The sequence below is a fragment of the Mastacembelus armatus genome, chromosome 15 (assembly GCF_900324485.2).
Source record: "Mastacembelus armatus chromosome 15, fMasArm1.2, whole genome shotgun sequence".
Lineage (NCBI taxonomy): Eukaryota > Metazoa > Chordata > Actinopteri > Synbranchiformes > Mastacembelidae > Mastacembelus > Mastacembelus armatus.
In genome coordinates, this window is record NC_046647.1 from 20,675,062 (window position 1) to 20,693,129 (window position 18,068).

General features: G+C 40.7%; 1 protein-coding gene and 1 non-coding gene across 2 annotated transcripts; both read right to left on the reverse strand.

Annotated features, from left to right (window-relative positions):
• Positions 1–398: 398 nt before the first annotated feature.
• Positions 399–5,251, reverse strand: LOC113132225 (homeobox protein Hox-D4b-like). The gene is made up of 2 exons (XM_026310196.1): positions 2,686–5,251; positions 399–1,957 (listed from the first exon to the last, which is right to left on the reverse strand). The coding sequence occupies exons 1-2, from the start codon at positions 3,119–3,121 to the stop codon at positions 1,620–1,622; spliced, it is 774 nt and encodes a 257-aa protein (XP_026165981.1). The 5' UTR covers positions 3,122–5,251; the 3' UTR covers positions 399–1,619.
• A 12,489-nt stretch (positions 5,252–17,740) lies between these two features.
• trnaq-cug (transfer RNA glutamine (anticodon CUG)) lies at positions 17,741–17,812 on the reverse strand. The gene has a single exon. It is a non-coding gene; the product is annotated as a tRNA-Gln (tRNA).
• Positions 17,813–18,068: the final 256 nt, after the last annotated feature.

Consider the following 18,068-nt stretch of genomic DNA (forward strand, 5'->3'; position numbering starts at 1 on the left):
ACATTGGCAGATTGTTATAGTGGTTTGATTCTTTGTCTGAGCAAAAAGATGAATATTATTAATTCGTCTGTCTTTACTGAATCAGACTCATAGTAATTTTACGTTGATCATATGTCTACAAAAAAGCCACACATCGTCCACATAAATATAACATACCCCTACAGACCGTGTGTGTGTGTGTACTTTATCTACAATTGTGAGTACCGGTTTGGGACATTTAGTTGTGGATGGCTACAGTGATTTTGTGAGTGTTCTCCCAAAAGTAGCTGTACGAACATTTTTGTGTGTGACACGAAAAATAAGAATCACAGTTTTGTCATTTGAAACAATTTTAATTTTATAATCTAAGTATTTTTATCAAAACATTTTCACATATAAAATTATTACACGATGAGTTTATCTTTTTTTTCCAAACATGAATACATACAAAAGAACAGAGACAATGAACGCTACTAAGAATAAAATGTGCTTCTAAATGATACAAGTTCAAATAAGTACTGGCGTAGGCTATAATACAAATCAATAGCATATTAAACTGGAATCAAAGGGAGAATATGTTGTTTGAAAATGCAACATTATGCTGTTTCAATGAGGATTATTTTAAACCTTTAAACAACAAACCTATCAGAAAGTTATTTTCCTTAAAATCCTGTAACCCTGAGAAAAGATGTTGGATGAACAGTGTCGTGCACTGTGGCTGTTTTTACATTTTGATTTCCCCGTGCTTATGTATGACTCCCCCACTCCTAAATTATTATTTTTCACCTTTTGAAGATTAAAAAGATCTGCGAGGTATGGCTACTTATCCTACTGAATATGCATTGTTTTGGGATGCTCCTCTATGTACACAATAAAAGCTACGACATTATTTGTCCAGCCATTCTGCCGGTTATCCGCTGAGCAGTTTGGTGTTTATTGTTTTTGCCCTTTACGCGCCAGTTTGTGGAAACAACATTTTGGTAACGTGCATATTCATAAGTTAGGCTATTTCATATTTTAGGTAGCTATTATAAAACCCTGTATTATGTTTACCCTGTAAAAATAAAACCCTGTTTTCTCCAAAATACCCAAGTTCTACTCGTTCAACCTTAGAGTTTGGCACGACTGCAACCAATGCCCGCGTTTTACAGATGTCTAAACGTGAAACAATTTCCCCCTTGCATCAGACCTGCAACCCTGAAAACAGCTGCCATCTTTAATTAACCAATTCATCCATTATTTGAAAACTAGTCTGCAGCCATTTTCAGTATTTTTTTTATGCAAAAATTGGTTATTGTTGTTTTCAGCCTCTTCATATGAAGATTTCCTACTGTGTGTCGTACTTTTAATATCAAACGGTGTATCTTTGGGGTTTTTGACTCTTATTAGCTAATCTACAGTCTCTAAATGTAGGACTTCAGTATGTTCAAGCTCTGTGCAGCAGAAAGCTCTGAGAACAATTAAAATAGGAGGAAAATACATGAAGGGATTAATAAAGCCTGACGTTGTCCCGGAGATGGATCGTTTTAAAGCGGTTTACATTTGTTTCCGTCACCCTGGATCAATACGGCATCAGCTTTGGAGTGAAGGTGCTAACATGGCTGCCTCTGAGGCCAAGCTCCGCTCCCACCATCGCGTCTTCACACGGTTATCACCGCCTTCACATTGTTGTCGCTGCTGCTGCTGCTGCTGCTGCTGTAGTTGTTATTGTTGTTGTTGTTGTTGTCCGTTGCTTTCTTGTTTTTGCTCCGTCCTTTGGTGTTAGGCAGCTTGTTGTCTTTCTTCCAGCGCATGCGCCGGTTCTGGAACCACACCTTTACCTGCCTCTCGGACAGGCAGAGCGCGTGGGCCACCTCGACACGGCGGCGGCGCGTGAGGTAGCGGCTGAAGTGGAACTCCTTCTCGAGCTCCAGAACCTGCTGGCGCGTGTAGGCCGTGCGCAACCGCTTTGGCTCCGGGCCCACGTGGTTCGGATTAACTGAAAACATAAATAAACAAACAAATAAATAAATAAAGGAGGAAGACAGGAAAAGTCAAATCCTTAGGCTGCAATTAATTTATTTCTAATTTTACTATTTTTTATATTTATATTTTTTATATATCAGTAGCTTAGAATAAATAAAAGAGAATTATCCTTAAAGTCTAAAATCTTGGTTAAACATTATTTCAGTTAATATCATGCGGTTTTTTTTTTTACTATTAATCGCTACTTGTGGTTGACTGGGAATAGACCCAAGAAACAATTTTTACATTTAACTTGCAGCTTTTTGTTGAGCTGCAGCGTCGCACACCAAATAGGCCTACAACACAATGTCATGCACACTCACACACACACACACACACACACACACACACACACACACACACACACACAGAAACTGTGACAGGGCTGTAAAACTTTATAGGGGCTGTAATTCTCCCTGACTCTCACTGAGATCATAAATAACTCGACAACAAAAAGCGGTGCCCACAAATGGACAAAACACAAGAAAGAAAGAAAGAAAGAAAGAAAGAAAGAAAGAAAGAAAGAAAGAAAGAAAGAAAGAAAGAAAGAAAGAAAGAAAGAAAGAAAAAGAAAAAAAGAAACTGCACTTTGCAGCAAAACCCTTCAACAGTGGAATTAGACAGACTGGGATAATGGAGTAATGAAATGGAGAGTTTCTATAGAGATAGAAAGACGTAAGATGCATCTTCATGCTGTCTCACCATGAGCGACGTGCACTTTCTTCATCCACGGATAGACAACAATAGGCGGCTTGTCCTTGCCCTGGCAAGCCGTTTTCCTCTGCACCTGAGCAGGCTTTGCACAGGTCATCCAGGTCTGGCACTGCAGGTCACTGACGGTGAACCTCTCCTTCCCGAGGACGCCTGTCTCCCTGTAGCCAGCGAAGGGCTCACCTTGGTGCTGCGAGTGGTCCTCTCCATCTCCCCGGTGATGCCCCTGCAAAGAGTGTTGATAGCCGGTTTGTTGTGGTGTGTATGGAGCTGGAGGGGGCTGCATGGGCTGATAGGCCCCTCCATAACTACCACTGTCCTGGGGGTTGTTGTAATACCCCCCTTGGTCACTAAAATTACTGTAATCTTCTTCACAAGGCGGGAACTGCGGCTCAGCATATTTACAGCTCACCACGTAGGATTCCATGATTGATTTATAGCGAGGCTAGTAGGAGAATACTAATTTTTCTTTCTCTCCCCTCTCTCTGTCTCTTTTTCCCCCTCTGGCATCAAGCCATCCTGCGGCTGTCAAATAGACGGACGACCGCGGGGGCCACGTGACCCTGCGGCCAGCCAATGAGAGACGGCACTCCAGTTTGTTTATGTCAGACGTAATGGGATAATTTAAAGGGAAAAAAATGTTCATTATCGGACTAATGAAGATTTGCTAGTGGGGGGAAATGGTTAAGAATAGATGATTGTGGACTTTGAAAAATAAAGGTAGGTATCCAATAAACTGCTGCCATGTGGCGAGTAATCGGATTCAAATACCTAAAACCACTATCGCTAAAATTAAGCGTATCTATCTATCTATCTATCTATCTATCTATCTATCTATCTATCTATCTATCTATCTGTCCATCCATTTATCCATGTAATCTTGTCACTTCACTCCCCACCCCCTCGCACACACAGCTCCTATTGAAAACGCACGGACTGTAGATTTATGACTTTTAGCTGACTGACTTTTACCCCCACACAGATGGCCCGAGCTGAAAAATTAATCTCGCCCATATTGGGGGACGGTGGGGCCATATTTGGCCTTGTGGCGAGTCAAAGGAGAGACAACAAAAAGTGGCCGGTCAGAAAGGCCTCCAATAAAAGAATGGGATAAAAGGTTCCCAGACAGTGACTAGTAGTTGGCTTTGTTAGGCCGAGGTCAGCCCGAGGTGTCCCGTTCACCACCACCAACTCGGCTTTTAAAGAAGGAAGAAAATGCATTGCTTGGCTTAAAAAATGATGCAAGTTGAAGGAGACAGGCTTAAAAAATGAAGCTGAATTATGCTGGATGATCGAAAGAGGTGAAAGGGATGAGTGGGAATATGATAAATTTTTTGGCCCGCACACGAAGAAAAAGTCGTTTAGTTTCGCCTGCACACTACATGTGTGATCATTTTATATGTTGCTAAAATTATCTGTCAGAATCTGTAAATTACGAAGGCCACGTTATTAAAAAATCATCTTTACACAGTTAGGGTTTCTACTTCAGCTCCAGCTCCAATCAAAGGATGATGAACTTCTGATGTTCTGCCAAAGCTTCTAATAACTCCTTCCTTACAGCACTGTTTCTGCCTAATATAGCCTGGAATAGAGAAAAGAGGAAGAAAATGTTTTTGCTTGGCTGGGCCAATAAAGCATCTCATGTGGAGAGTGCAATGGGGTTGAAGATCTTGGTATGGCTGACAGAGTGCAAGTGAACTAAAGATTATATGGGCTTAATCTGCCTGATCTAATGAGGCTTTTGTTCAGAAGCCTTTATAATAAATGACTGAAAATGATTGATTAGAGATTTTAAAATGGCTAAATCTCACCTTTAGGGATCTGTTTAAACTGTTTTCTCTGTGTCACAGGCAGCACAGACAGACCTCTTAATATTAACACAAAAAACATAGAGAAAGAGGTTCCCTTGAGAAAGGCACTTACACCTTCCCATACTGGGAAAGGATTTTATTTAAATAAGAAATGTTTTGCTTTAATTGCCCCACAGAAAGATTTTCAGGCATTTACTGATTGTACTGTATTTAAAGCATTTTAGTGACCCTGAAGCAAGATGTTTTTCCAAAAGCTTCACTCTTAATATACTTATAAAAGAAAAACAGCCACAGTAGCTAAATGGACTGGAAAAGTGAGGTCCTCTGCAGGGCAGAAAGCCCCGTAACTAGTCTGGAATAAAATTAAACCAGCACCCAAATTGTTGTTCTTACCTTTTCTGTGTTTGTGCTTTGGGATGCAATCAAATTGCTGTTTTTAATCCTTAAAGAAGAGCAACTTTACTTCTGCAGGGAATTAGATCCAGTGGCTTAATCACATCAGTGTGTGTGTAACTCAGTGTGTGCCAGCTTCTCTGCTCCATTAGGTGGATAGTTTGGATATAACCAGCTAAGTATGACATAATTACTTAACTTCCACTGCAGCTGCTCGTAAAACAGCTTCTAATGTAGGAAAGTGTGAAACTGTAAAATGTAAAGGTGAAGACTGAAGGAGAACATGTACCTTTGGCAAAGCACATGCACTGTAAACAGTTTGTCCTTCCCTTCCATGGGTTTTGATCGATGGTTAGTCATCGCCCATAGACTCCCCTAGAACCCAATCTGTGACTGAGACAGCTCCACACACATTCGGTTCTACAGGGTATATATAGGCAAAGGTTCTCTTCACAGCTGGCTGCTGCTGATGACTCCTTTGTGTTGTTTTACACTCATTAGTCCTCCATCCGAGATTTATTTATTTCATAGAAAACACCACACCTGCTAATACTCCACCAAGAAATAGTTGCAGCAGTTAGAAGGTGTGCACGTGAACGTTGCTCAGCGTGATGTATCGGTGTCATTGTATAATTTATTGAAATCATTAATGGTGCTGTAGCATGTAGCTTTTTGACATCAATAACTCATTATGGGCGTGCCACATTAATTTTGATACATATGTGTAATTACTGCGAGCAAGTGAGCCCAACATCCAGAAGACTGGCAGCCTCCGTGATGCACTGAGGACAAGGTGGATGCTAAGGTGTGAAATCTGACTCACAGCAAGCAGAGTGATTTAGAGAATAACAGGTAACACATGGTGGAACAGGTGAAATGCTCCAGAATGTGGAAATTAAATGAATTCACTCCTGTAAAACAGCAGCACTAACAGAGTCAGCCACCTTGTCCCAGCCACAGTCTTGTTTCTTGAGTGTCATTATACTGTACCAAAGTGTCAGGAATACTATAAAATCAGGTATTGGTGATAACACATCAATCAGCACAGCGCTGCAGGAGCATTTTAATCAGTACGTGTGACCTTGGTGGTAACTAAACTCCTATAGCTCTGTCAATGAGCACCAGGCTCTTTATTAAACCTAAACTGCCTGACAGAATCCAGTAAAACAGCTCAGCCACGAGGCTGTTAAAGGCCAGTCTGTGAGTTAATTCAGTTTTAGGTTCATCGCTGAGGTCAGTGTTAGTGCTGGTGTTGTGCTGGACTGTATCATATTGAAATGCGTTTCTAATATTCCTCCTCCCTCATGCTTGTAAATGAGGTGGGGTCTCAACAACAGATGTAGTTAATTTAATACCCATCTAACAGTGTCAATAAAAACTGAATATTATCATCTCTGCCCAGGTGGGATTTATGGCTGAGCTCTTTATATTAGATTGCATGAGATTTTACAGATGTACCACACCTTGTATGTTTTATTTGATAACAGCCATGTATTTTGTAGGCCACAGTAGTTCCCTGTTTCACCAGCCACCTTGTGGATAGAGCAGGGCTGCCAAATAACACTTGGTCATCCGCCAAACATGCTAGTAAACAAGCTACCAGGCACGGTGCAAATGAGGCCAGCATTGAAATGGAGGCTAAGAGTGATTTCCAAACTTGGCCTCCTTCTCGGATTGCACTAAGACACACAATAGTTGAAAGAACAGGGTCCTGAGGGGAAGTCTAAATTTCTCATCTAGATTCTTGCATACATACATGTTTGCAGCTGGTCAGTGTGAGCATCACTATATCTGTAGATGTCTGAGTTTAGATTGTTATCAGGAAATCGGCAATGGAAGCCAATTTCCCCAGTGATATCACTGATAGTGCAGACATGATGTAGTTATTTGCACTGTTATTGTCTCTTTCTGCAGTTTGCCTCCGGTACAGATTAAGTAAATAGTAAAATATATACACTTACTGTATTGATTTTTAGTCAACTCTTATTTATCCGCGCTCATGCTCTACTGACAGAAACATTACCCTTATCTTTTTCCATTCCCACACATCATGTCTTTGTTCGTGCACAGTGATGTATCATCAGGAATAATGGTGGAATATACCTGCAACACATTAACAAACAGCAGAGGTGCTGTGCTGGTGTACTGGCTGTAAATCCTAGATTTGTTTGCGTGCAGCTCTTGCCAACGGGCAGGTTTCTGGGTTCTGGCAGACGCTCATTTTGGTTGTGTACACTTACTAAATTCCCATGGCCGTTTGAGTGCATGATGAAAACTCTGCAAAGCTTATTTGCACAGAGTGAGAAGAACAGCAAAACTTTATGTAGAGCTACACTGAGAAAGGTAAAGACAAAGGGCTTTTAACCATTCAGACCAGGATATAAAGAAACTGCTGCGTTTAGAGCATCTTTTCTGCAGATGTAAAAGTACAAACGGTCCATAATCTATTCAGTTTAAGACTATTAATCCCTGCCTTTAGTTTAAAAAGACTTTAGCCTAAAACTTTCATTTTTCACAATTATTCCAGCCTAAATTCTTCTGCTAAAAGGGGTTTGAAAACTGGAGTCATTAGCTCACACCTTTTGAATGGGGTTCCCCAGATCTGAACTTTGTGGACTCCTTTTAGAGGCAGCAACAACAGCGAAGTGATGCTTCGGTTTTTGAAAGAGCATTCTTCTTTAAGAATGTAGCCTAGCTGCCGTCAGGTCGTGCGGGGGTCAATCAGAATCGTTGACCGCTGGTTCACCGTTTCATTAGTCCTGGGCTGGACAGGGCCACGCAGGGGCTCGAGCTGGGGACCATCCAGAGTTCACGCGGCCTGCGGGAGTCACGAGCCCATTGTTCCACCGGTTTCTCTCTCTCTCTCTCTCTGCAGATACATTATTGTTGTGCAAAGGCAAATGCTGCAGCGAAATCAAAGGGTTAACCTGTGAGAGGACTGTGCTCGTTATTGAAATATGCTCGATTGATTTAGTTTGAGTCGTTTTTCAGCTCCATCCTTCACTGAATGTTCCCGTAGCACCAGTTTAGGCGGCTCTCGCCCATTTTCAGTGACTGGTTGCAGTATTGATTATCGTCCTCTTCTGCAGATATATACTCTATACTCAGTATTCTACTTTATTTATGTTTGAAATCCGATGAAGTGCATGCAGACCTCAGCTCTGCAGCTCGGAGCCACAAACAGCTCGTCATAGGTAAACAGCCTCACGGTTTAAGTCTTAAATAAAGTCTCCTCTCATCCCGGGCTGCTTCTCAGATATAAAGCCATTCAGATGTGCCTTTTCTTTCTAGGGTCGTTTCACTTTTTCATCTTAGACAGGCTGACCGCAGGCTCACCCCTCCGCCCCCGGCCCTCTGTCGGGTCAAAGCCGAGCTGAGAGTAGATTTAACCCGGTTTAGACATTAACTGCGACCTCTAGCCCTGCATGAGAACCCGCATGCACCGTCTCGCACCGCAACGCTGACCAGGACGACAAAGACGAAGCCGCATATTGTAAATGAGACTGTAAATGAGGCGAAACAGGATTTTTAAGATTCAGTCAAATGCAAAACAAACACATCGCAACAGGTCTAGTAGAGCTGAGCTGATTATAGTTAGAATTTAATCCGATCAGTTTAGCGCCGTCAAATTATGATATTTCCCCCAAAACAAACAAATCTGTTTAAAACTAAATTAATAATAACATTATAGGGAATTTTATCAGGTGAAAATTGAGAACATTATTGATATTTGTTTCTTTATTTAACCCAGTTTCTATGATATGAGAGTAAAAATGAAATATTAGAGATTCAATGTGGAGTAACAGCACAGATCATAAAGGTCAAAAACAAATAGCAACAAACCTGCATGTTGTCATGAATAAATCACTGTTTGCACCGATTCTTCCGGGCTGTCGATTATTATCTTCATACACCGGCTTCCTTTTCTATGCTATCACAATAAAATAACATAAAACAAGTCACTGTAGTACAAGAGATAAAATAAAAGCATAATTCTCTATTTAGAATATACAGCCAAAAATAAATCTTTGAGAAAAATGGCCAGCAGCTGAGAAAGTCCCTGCACCAAAATGTTCTGTAGCCCTGCACGTTATTTCTTTAAAGGCTGTTTAAAAGATTGATGCTACTCTTGTCATGTATTTTTGCCTCTGCTCAGCTGTGACTAGAATCAAAATTCCCCTGTCGTAAACTGCTCGTATATAGTTCTGTGTTTATGGGCTGTAGAGCAGTGGGACTTGGTGTCAGCGCAGATAGCTGTAAAATTTAACACTCAGATCCAGCCTAAACACTCGAACTCCCAATAACTCAACCTGTGTTTACGCATCTGCACAGAGAGACGCATATACGAGCACAACAGAAACTCAGGAGCAGAATACAGCCCTTAGTCTACAGACAGGTTCAGATGCAGAAGTATTAATATTATTATTTGTATAATAATTATTATTATGACAGGACAATATGATGTGATAATTCAGTGTCCTATACCAAAGTCTGATAATCCTCAACATATGGGACGAGTTTTTGCCGCTCCTGAAAGGATGTATACCCACTTAGGAACACACACGCTGCGGAAATCGTGCACACACAGCACACGAACACACACACACACACACACACACACACTATTTCATGTTAAGAGGTTCCTACGAAATACGTTAAAACACAGACTTCCTTTAGCTAAAAATCAAAACCCCAAAGCTCCAAACGGATTGATGGTGACTGTCAGATGAGTGCAGTCAGAAATATTAAATATAATCCTCCTGCAGGCCCTTAAAATTCTTTGAACATTTTCGATAAAGGTTTAAACAGGTTGGAAAAGTTAAATGTGAATTGTTTTAGGGTCTTAAATTTGTAAACAGTCCTCCATCCCTAGTGAGTTTTGTCCTGAATATTTGTGTTGGTAGCGCCAGTTTAACAAATTATTCGATTTTACAACCTCAAGATATAAAAACAACGAAAAACGCAAACAACAAATAATATGTAAAATGAGCCAGTTCCCAGTCTTACCCCTGACACACGCCTTTAATTTCAGCAAGTCAAGGCCTTGAAAGTCATTGAGTTTGATGTCCAAATGTTCAAGAGAACGCCTCTGAGATAATTAGATTATATTGATTATAGAGCATATTAAATTACAGGTGGATTTCTGGACCCCCTCACTCACTCCACCAAGGGCCCTTGGGGGCAACCCAACCAGCGGTTTAATTTGGGACATACTCCCCCCACCTCTGTCCCTCTATCTGCCCCCCTCCCCTCATAGTCATAACTTCATATCTGTGCCAAATATGAAAACAAGAAGCACTTACTTGAGCTGTTCTGATCTCGCGTTAAAACACGATCGTTACAGTAAAATCCCGTTGGCGCGGATCGAAGCTGATTATTGGAACCGTCCCTGGTGTTTCTCTCAGCGACACAAAGAGCATTCTGTTGATTTCGGACAAATATCGGCTACCAATCCCATCTGGCCGCCTGTCGGCTATTCTCTCTGAGTTATATTTTGGGGCTTGTCAAACCGCCAGCAATAAAACACACTTTATTACCGTCACGTGCTCAGTTTTTTTCTCTGCTCCCACGCGGGTTCATAAATTATTAGTCTCTGCACCGAGAACCATTTTCTTCGATAATGGCGCCAAAGAAAAAAAAAACCTCTAATCTATGTGGTTTTGTGCTGGTGGAGGTCGCAGTTTTAGTCCCATTGCTGTGAGCGCTGGCGGTGTATTTTATTTTAGCCTGAGTGTGAATCACTGCTTCTCTTTCTTTTTTTCTCTTTTTTGTTTCTAAAGTTTTGATCGAAATATGCACCTTCTTCGATCAAACTGAGGCTTCCTGCTCGTTTAAATAATAGAAAGAGACACGTATTTATTTACACAACTCTCCTAAGACGTTTGCGAGCGCAGTAAAACTCGTGCGTAAAACGCTATTTCGCGTGCGTAAAACAGCGAGTGTGCATGTTGTCACCCTGTTGAGACCCCCGTGTGTTTGCACTGCGATGCTTCCCTACAAAACAAGCAAAGACTAATCGCTGTTTGCATTTTTCCGGATGTTTCTGGAATGCTGTTTGGGGCATTTGTTTCCTGCTTTGATTTCCGTAAATGGAGAGCAATAAAACCATAAACGGGCTCTGTGAAAACACACCGCGGGTCTGTCTGTGTGTGTGTGTGTGTGTGTGTGTGTGTGTGTGTGTGTGTGTGTGTGTGTGGTTGTGTGTCAAACTGGACGCCGCTTTGCTTGCTTTAGTCGCTCTGCTGAGGACATTTAAGTGTCAAAACAATACATTAAAACCAAAATGTGCATATCAGAATACACACAAGAGGCCTACTTGAAACAATAACAAAAGTATCTATAATAATAGGAACGTCTGGGGTTTCATTTCTGCACATTAATGTCTTGGCTTTTGTCGCTTTTTAGTTTTTGATTCCTGTCATTTTCAAATATTACACAGCAGATAAAATCTTATAATCTCTAATCTTCGTTGTTCATCAAATGCAGATCTGCAGAACAACATGTTTTTTTCTTTATCGTTCCTTTAATTACAATGTGCCATGTTCGTTTTTAAACCACAACCCAATTGAATCCTTGATTTATAGCGTCTTGGCTTGGCGTCTTGCCTAATAATGCCTCCTAGCTAATGCAACATAAAATCACGACCAGAACGAACGAAAATGTCCCGGGACAGCAGAGGGGATAACGTCGCTTTGTTCGAGGTGCATTCAAGGTAACTGGGAAAAGAGAATTCTCATGACCTCCAAGCGGGTGAACTCGAGGTTGAGGGGAAAATCTACAGAGCTGGGTACCGACGCTATTGTATAAATGTCGTCGTTGAGTCTGTAGCGCCATCTAGTGCTCAAAACAGAGGACACAACGCGCCAGATCTGGCCTGTTGCAGAATGCAGTAGAAGCCATATTATACTATATATATTCTTTCATTCATTAGTTTTTGGTTGTAGACAGGGTAACAGCATTCCCATCAGTCAGGGGCTTCTAGCAGAAATCTTTGAAGCAGGTTGATAATAGTCTATTGGAATTATTTTTAGTTATTCAACACTCTGTGTGTGTGGCATGCAGACTGGTGTGGCCTACATGGTGCAAGTAAAACAGAAAAAAAAAGGCTTCTGTTCATTTGTAATTGCGTTTAAATAACCTATAGAGGAATATGAAGCTCTGATGGATGAATTTGCTCTTTGAATCTGCATTTTGTGCTGCATTGAGTTATCAGCGTTTCCTGAGTGTTACCACCCCCTGCTGGCTCATTATAAGAACAGCAGCACTTTGGCATAAAAATGAAATATATGTGGATACAGGATTACCTGCAGGTCCACCAACAAATTAAACACATCTCTACTTCAGTTTCAAAGCCATAAAATCAAAGTGGTGCTAATATTATATTAAATAACATATGATATAAACAAATGTTTATATCACAGATTTGTTTAATCCAATATAAAATTAGTTGACTGACATTAAAACAGACTGTTCATAGTATCAAGCGATGAGAGAAAACCAGTCAATATCATTTTTATCAGTAGCTTTTGGTTTTTGTCAGCTAATAGTATTTTTATTACCTGTATCAGGTGACACTTGCCAAGTGCTTCACTTCTCTGTAGATAAACTGCTCAGGCTGCATGAGTTCTGTAAAACAAATAACAGAAACATGTTCATCAATGAAATGCTTCATAAAGTCAATGCACTGTCATACATGGTACTGTGCTTTATTTTGCAGTCGATATGCTCTAGCCAAGTGAGGGTAGTTCAGTGAAATCAGACTCCTGGGACAAACCTGCAGGTTTCCTTCATGTCTGTAAAGGTCCAACTGAATCTGAGCTCTTTGCAGCATCCTGCAGGGACAGAGAGTGGCATGTGTTTTGGAGTAAAGTGATAAATTCAGGATACAAAAGCTCAAACTGTGATTTTCTGGGTTTAGTCATTCTGTCTCTTTCAGGCTCTCTGTCTGTCTGTCATGTGTCTTTCTGTCTCAGGATTTAATTTAATGTTTGTCTCATTCTTTGCGTCACTGTTTTCCTGGTCTCTTTGTTCCTCTCTCACACACACACACACACACACACACACACACACACACACACACACACACACAGAGTCCGTGCCGCATTGCAGTAGGTTGTAAATACTGAGTGCCACCTGAGCTCGACTGAGCAGCACCACTGAAATACTGTCTTTGTTTCTCTCTATCTCTCACCCCGCCTGCTGCCCTCACAGTGAAAAAGAAACGTAAAATTCAAAAAGGGAGAAAATACTGTCTTTCGCCCTCTTTGTCCGTCTGACACTCAGGCTGCCCTCATAAAAAAAGAACATCAATGAAAGCAAACCATTGAGGAAAGGATTCCTTCTGTCTCGTTCTGTCCATCTGTTCAAGTACGTTTTATGGAGGAGGAATGAGAAATTCAGCTTCTTTCATGCGGGCCTCCAAAGATTTGATATAAAAGCAGTATTTTCTAATCATCTGTCACCTCAGTGGGCAGACGATTCAGTGAAACGAAGAAAACCTCCTAAATTCCTGTTTTTAAATCTTTTTGTTTGCATTGAAAAAGCCACTGGTTGTTCTTTTGGTGCTTCAGTTGAAGGGTTGCACATTTTTGTGATAAACAATTTACTGACTGTTGAAACATCTGCACATATTTCAAACTGTGGTGCATTAGCATTTCACAACACATTCATGACATGATGCATTCTTCAACAACACTTGGCTAAATTCTGCTGTAACTCATGTTTGTATTCCACTGTCACGTCTATCAGTTTATACAGACACTTTGACGCAGACATGACCTGAAGTTTCCTGCCTTGAAATACAAAATAAAAGGTAGTGCAGTTATCTTCCTGCATTTCCATGTGACCTTGTGACTTATATTTGCAGTATTTGGACAGGAGGAGCAGTTCAACAGGAGTCCTCTTATTATAATATAATGAAAAACTCACTGACTCACTGTCATGCAGCCAGGTCATGTGTGAATAATGTTCATATGCAGCTATAAAAACATTTTTTATCTAAATTTGCCCTGGACAGTACAACCCAATGTTGTACTGCAATAATGTGCAGACTGTCAGTTAAACTCATCTATTATGCAACAGAGAAGTTAAAGCCTATTGATCCATTGATATTAATAACATAACACTCCAGCAGCACAACATAATTACTGTATTTTAACTACACACACGCACATCTAGTGAAGCAATAACTGTTTTAACGCCAGAGTGACTGGTCAGTATCAATTCAAATGTTAAAGCTCAGAGCTGGTACCTTGTGTGAGCAGTGGGCTGGTCTCCATTTCCTTTCTGCAGCATCCTGAGAACGAAACCAGAAAAACAGATCAGAAAAATCAAAAACACCAAAGCAGACAAAACGAAAATTCAGTCAGGCAACAGTGAGGGCTGCATTTTGTCGGAGCAGGGTTTGGAGAACAGGCCTAGAGGATCGAAACAGGAAGAGAAATATGCTAAATGAGTCTACGTTTTTTTTTCCTATGCACAGCCCAGTTTTTTTTCATCGCCCCTCGGTTAAAGACGCTGTGTTGTGTCTGGTGTGTTTAAAACAGGAAGCTGTCAAAGCTCCTGTCGCTTTTAACGTTAAACATTTAACGAATAATTGATACAAATCGAGATTTTTCTGATGGGCTGAAAAACTGAGACAAAACAAAATGCAGAGAAAATGTTTACCGTCCATGGAGGCGCGCGGCTGTCGACGAGCTGTTCTGTGCTACCGAGAGCGCGCGAGGGGAGGCTGTCGTTGAGGGTGCGCACTGCACGCGCGCACATGACCGTTTGCGGCCAATGGCGCGCGGTGTCGGCTCGTAAAATGGGTTTATGGCCTCTGCGTGTGCGTGTGTGCACGCACGCGTATCTGAGTGCGTGCGTGTGTAGGCAGAAAAAGGAATTTGTGGCAGCTGCACCGAAGAGAAAGCTCAAACTTCCAAATAAACGATTACGCACGCACGGACCTGGAAAATCCAGCCTCAACACCAAAAACGCCAAACGAGCCAGTTGCTGCATTTTTGTTTGGTGACTACTGACGATGTCTGTGCACAAATAAATGTCAGTTCCGTTGTGTGCGATATTTAGGCCAAAAACCAGAACGCCCTGATTCTTTTACGGTGAGGGAAACCAAAACCTTACTCTAACCTTTCTCCAGACTTTACTGCACTGCAGTCAGTCCCATAAACCTCAGCTCAAATGGAACAAAGATGTGCGTGAACGGAACAAAAACACAAACTAACAAATCCCTCATTTAATCACCAAAATGTGCCTGATATCTGTACACTAAAGAAAAAAGGCCAGAACCTTCTGCAGTTCATGTCAGGAAAATCAGTGAAATGAAATTTTGCACCACCTCAATAAATTACTGCTGTTTTCTGTTGACATGTTCATGGAATATTATGGAATAACAAAATATTTTCGGTTTAAGAAAACGGAATAAGATCTAAACGCTAAGGATTCGTAAAAACAACACATTCAAATGAAGGGTCTGTTTCCATGAACGGAATAAAAAATGAATGACAATGAAAATATATGTCCGGACTTTAACCCCTTGCCCAGAGAAATTATTAAATCAAATTGTAGCTGCTATAAATTGTACTGCAATTCTTTTAAAATATCTTCGTATTATTGTGAGTATTTTTGTTGGATGTTGGAATATTATGCCTAGAAAACAATTATTATTTAAAAATTCTATATTTTTCCGTGAAGAAAAAGCGGTGAGCTTCACTGCCATTAATTCCTTGAAGCCACAGCTGATTGCAGTAGATTTGTATTTTTGTCATGAGGCACAATCTGAAGCTGATTTACTGAAGTATCGTGATAGATTCAACAATATCACGGCCCAGAACACGTTGCTGCAGTATTTTATTAAGTTGTTGCAGAAGAACTCCTGGACCTGTCTGATTTTCCCTTTAGCTCCGGCTTATTAATTTTTTCCATGTGACACATGAGCTATATGTTGATGTTGGTGTTAGCTGAGGATGACGATATGAAATTTAATATTTATTATAGATTTATTGAGTCCAGACCCTTTGTCTGCCCCCAGCGGTCAGCCTGCGCTTTGTTGCTCCAATACAAACACTGGCTTGTCATCAAGGCATAATTCTACAGCATCTGTGCTGATATTAGAGTCCACTGATAGAAACCCCCTTATTAATCGAATATATGTTATTGATTAGGGTTTGATCTATAACACCATGAAGTTTATGCATTTGGCATCTTCTCTTTGGCAGATTGTGATTCTCACCCTCCATCTTTCTGTCTCATCATCTTTATTCTTAGAGCAGGTCGGAAAATAATTTTTCATCAATGTTGTGGGAACATATCTACGTATTATTTCTATAGGGGATGGACATAGGCTGTTATTATATTTAATTATGCCCCTTTTCATTTAACTGCAGTTAACGAATAAATACTGAAGATGTGAGTCGATGGTAAAAGGCCTGTAAGTGCATTTTAAAGTTAACCTGAAAGCATCAGAAAATAAAATTCATTTTATTCAACGTCTTAGACTCGGATTGTTTCTGGATCTTTTCATTGAAATAATTGGTTCATTCATTAATCCAGTCACCATGCGCTCATAATGCATTTACGGTGGCTTTTATTATTTCAAAAGGCCCATGTGCCGCACATTCAGCTTTTTACAAGCTCTTTTCCCTGCATGTTATTTTTGTCTAGGGCACCCCAGTAAGAGACTGAGAGGAGAAAACGGAAGCTGCGGTCTTTCCTTTTTGTATTCTGAGCCCTGTATTTGTCACACTCACTGTGAAATTGCAGCATTGCCACATGGCTCTTTATGACTGAAGATGGCAGTATTACCTGTGAAAGCATTTTTCCTCACTGAAGCTACACTGAGGGGGTGGGATTTGGGGGATTTTTCATATTTTCCAGGACTGTGCATGTGAATTAATCCGACCAGCTGCCAATAGATCAGCTTTGTTTTTCTTCAGGTCTGGGATTAGTGTTGTGTCCTATAAACATGAGCAGACAGATCTGTTTAGCACGGTTAAATTCTTGGCCTATTCGAAAGAGCAATTATTTAAATCCCATGTAACACCGGGTGAAGACAGTGGGAGTTTTATGTATTTAGGAGTTTTCTTACTCTGTCTACATGACATCAGTGTAGAGATTTTTTTCCAGTTTCTCTATATGATAATTAAAATTCCCCTTTTGTTGTCTAAAAGTAGAAACAGCCCAGCTTTAACTGAAATGGTCACTTCTATGGGGTGCTCCTGGAGAACAGGGCGTAAATTAAGTTTTTTCTATTATCTTTTCTGTTTATTTAATGACTGTGTGCACTGAAGGCGACTGCAGAGACCTGAAGGTATTGATTGAGCGTTTTATTTTGAAGAGAAAGCATAGAGCGGAAGTAGCATCCCACACCCCTCTGACTGCAGTAAAGCTCCCAGGTGTGTTCACTGATCAATCGCAGGACACGATTAGTTTCTTTTTCCGTCGATTAGTGGCGATTTTCTGTCGAGGTTTTAACAGGATGGACGGAAATGGGCATAAGCGCAAATCACACCAGAGGTCTCTTTCGTCCTGACTGGCTCTTGCCTGTTATGTGTTAGCACTTGAGGGTTTGTAGAGGCTGGAAAAAATTAAATTATAGCTTCTCTACAGAGTTTTAGACAGTCTACACCTTTAACAGGCAGCAGAGGCGCCTGACATGTTGAGGTTTCAGCGTTTTAAGCTTTTAATGCGACACAGCTGGATCTGAAATCTTCAAAATAAAGAAACAAGTCAAATACCATGTAATATTTGCTGAGGGGCGGCAGGGAAACCCCTGTAATGAAATATAGGAATGAACCTTTTGGTGTTGAGTGAACACATAGATCGGACTGTACGTTTTGAAAAGTAGCTTCTACTGAGATTTGAACTCAGATCGCTGGATTCAGAGTCCAGAGTGCTAACCGTTACACCATAGAACCGCACGATAGGAGAGACCACACTTCCACCCAGTGGACACAGTCAGGAACTACAGCTGTGCTTTGTGTGTGTGTGTGTGTGTGTGTGTGTGGTCTTTATATTTTTTACTATTTCAATCCTGCTCACATGTCATGGATTTCTCATCATTTATTATTTTGGCTTCACGTTATTTTTCCCTTTGAAATGACGCTTAAAGCAGAACATAGTTTATATATATTCTATATTATATTCTATATTCTATATTCTATATTAATATTG

Excerpts from the sequence above, each read along its gene's own strand:
- LOC113132225 (XM_026310196.1), bottom strand. The coding sequence starts at position 3,121 with ATGGAATCCTACGTGGTGAGCTGTAAATATGCTGAGCCGCAGTTCCCG. Across the intron at positions 1,958-2,685 it reads GAAAGTGCACGTCGCTCATG|TTAATCCGAACCACGTGGGC; the intron begins GTGAGACAGCAT and ends TTATGTTTTCAG.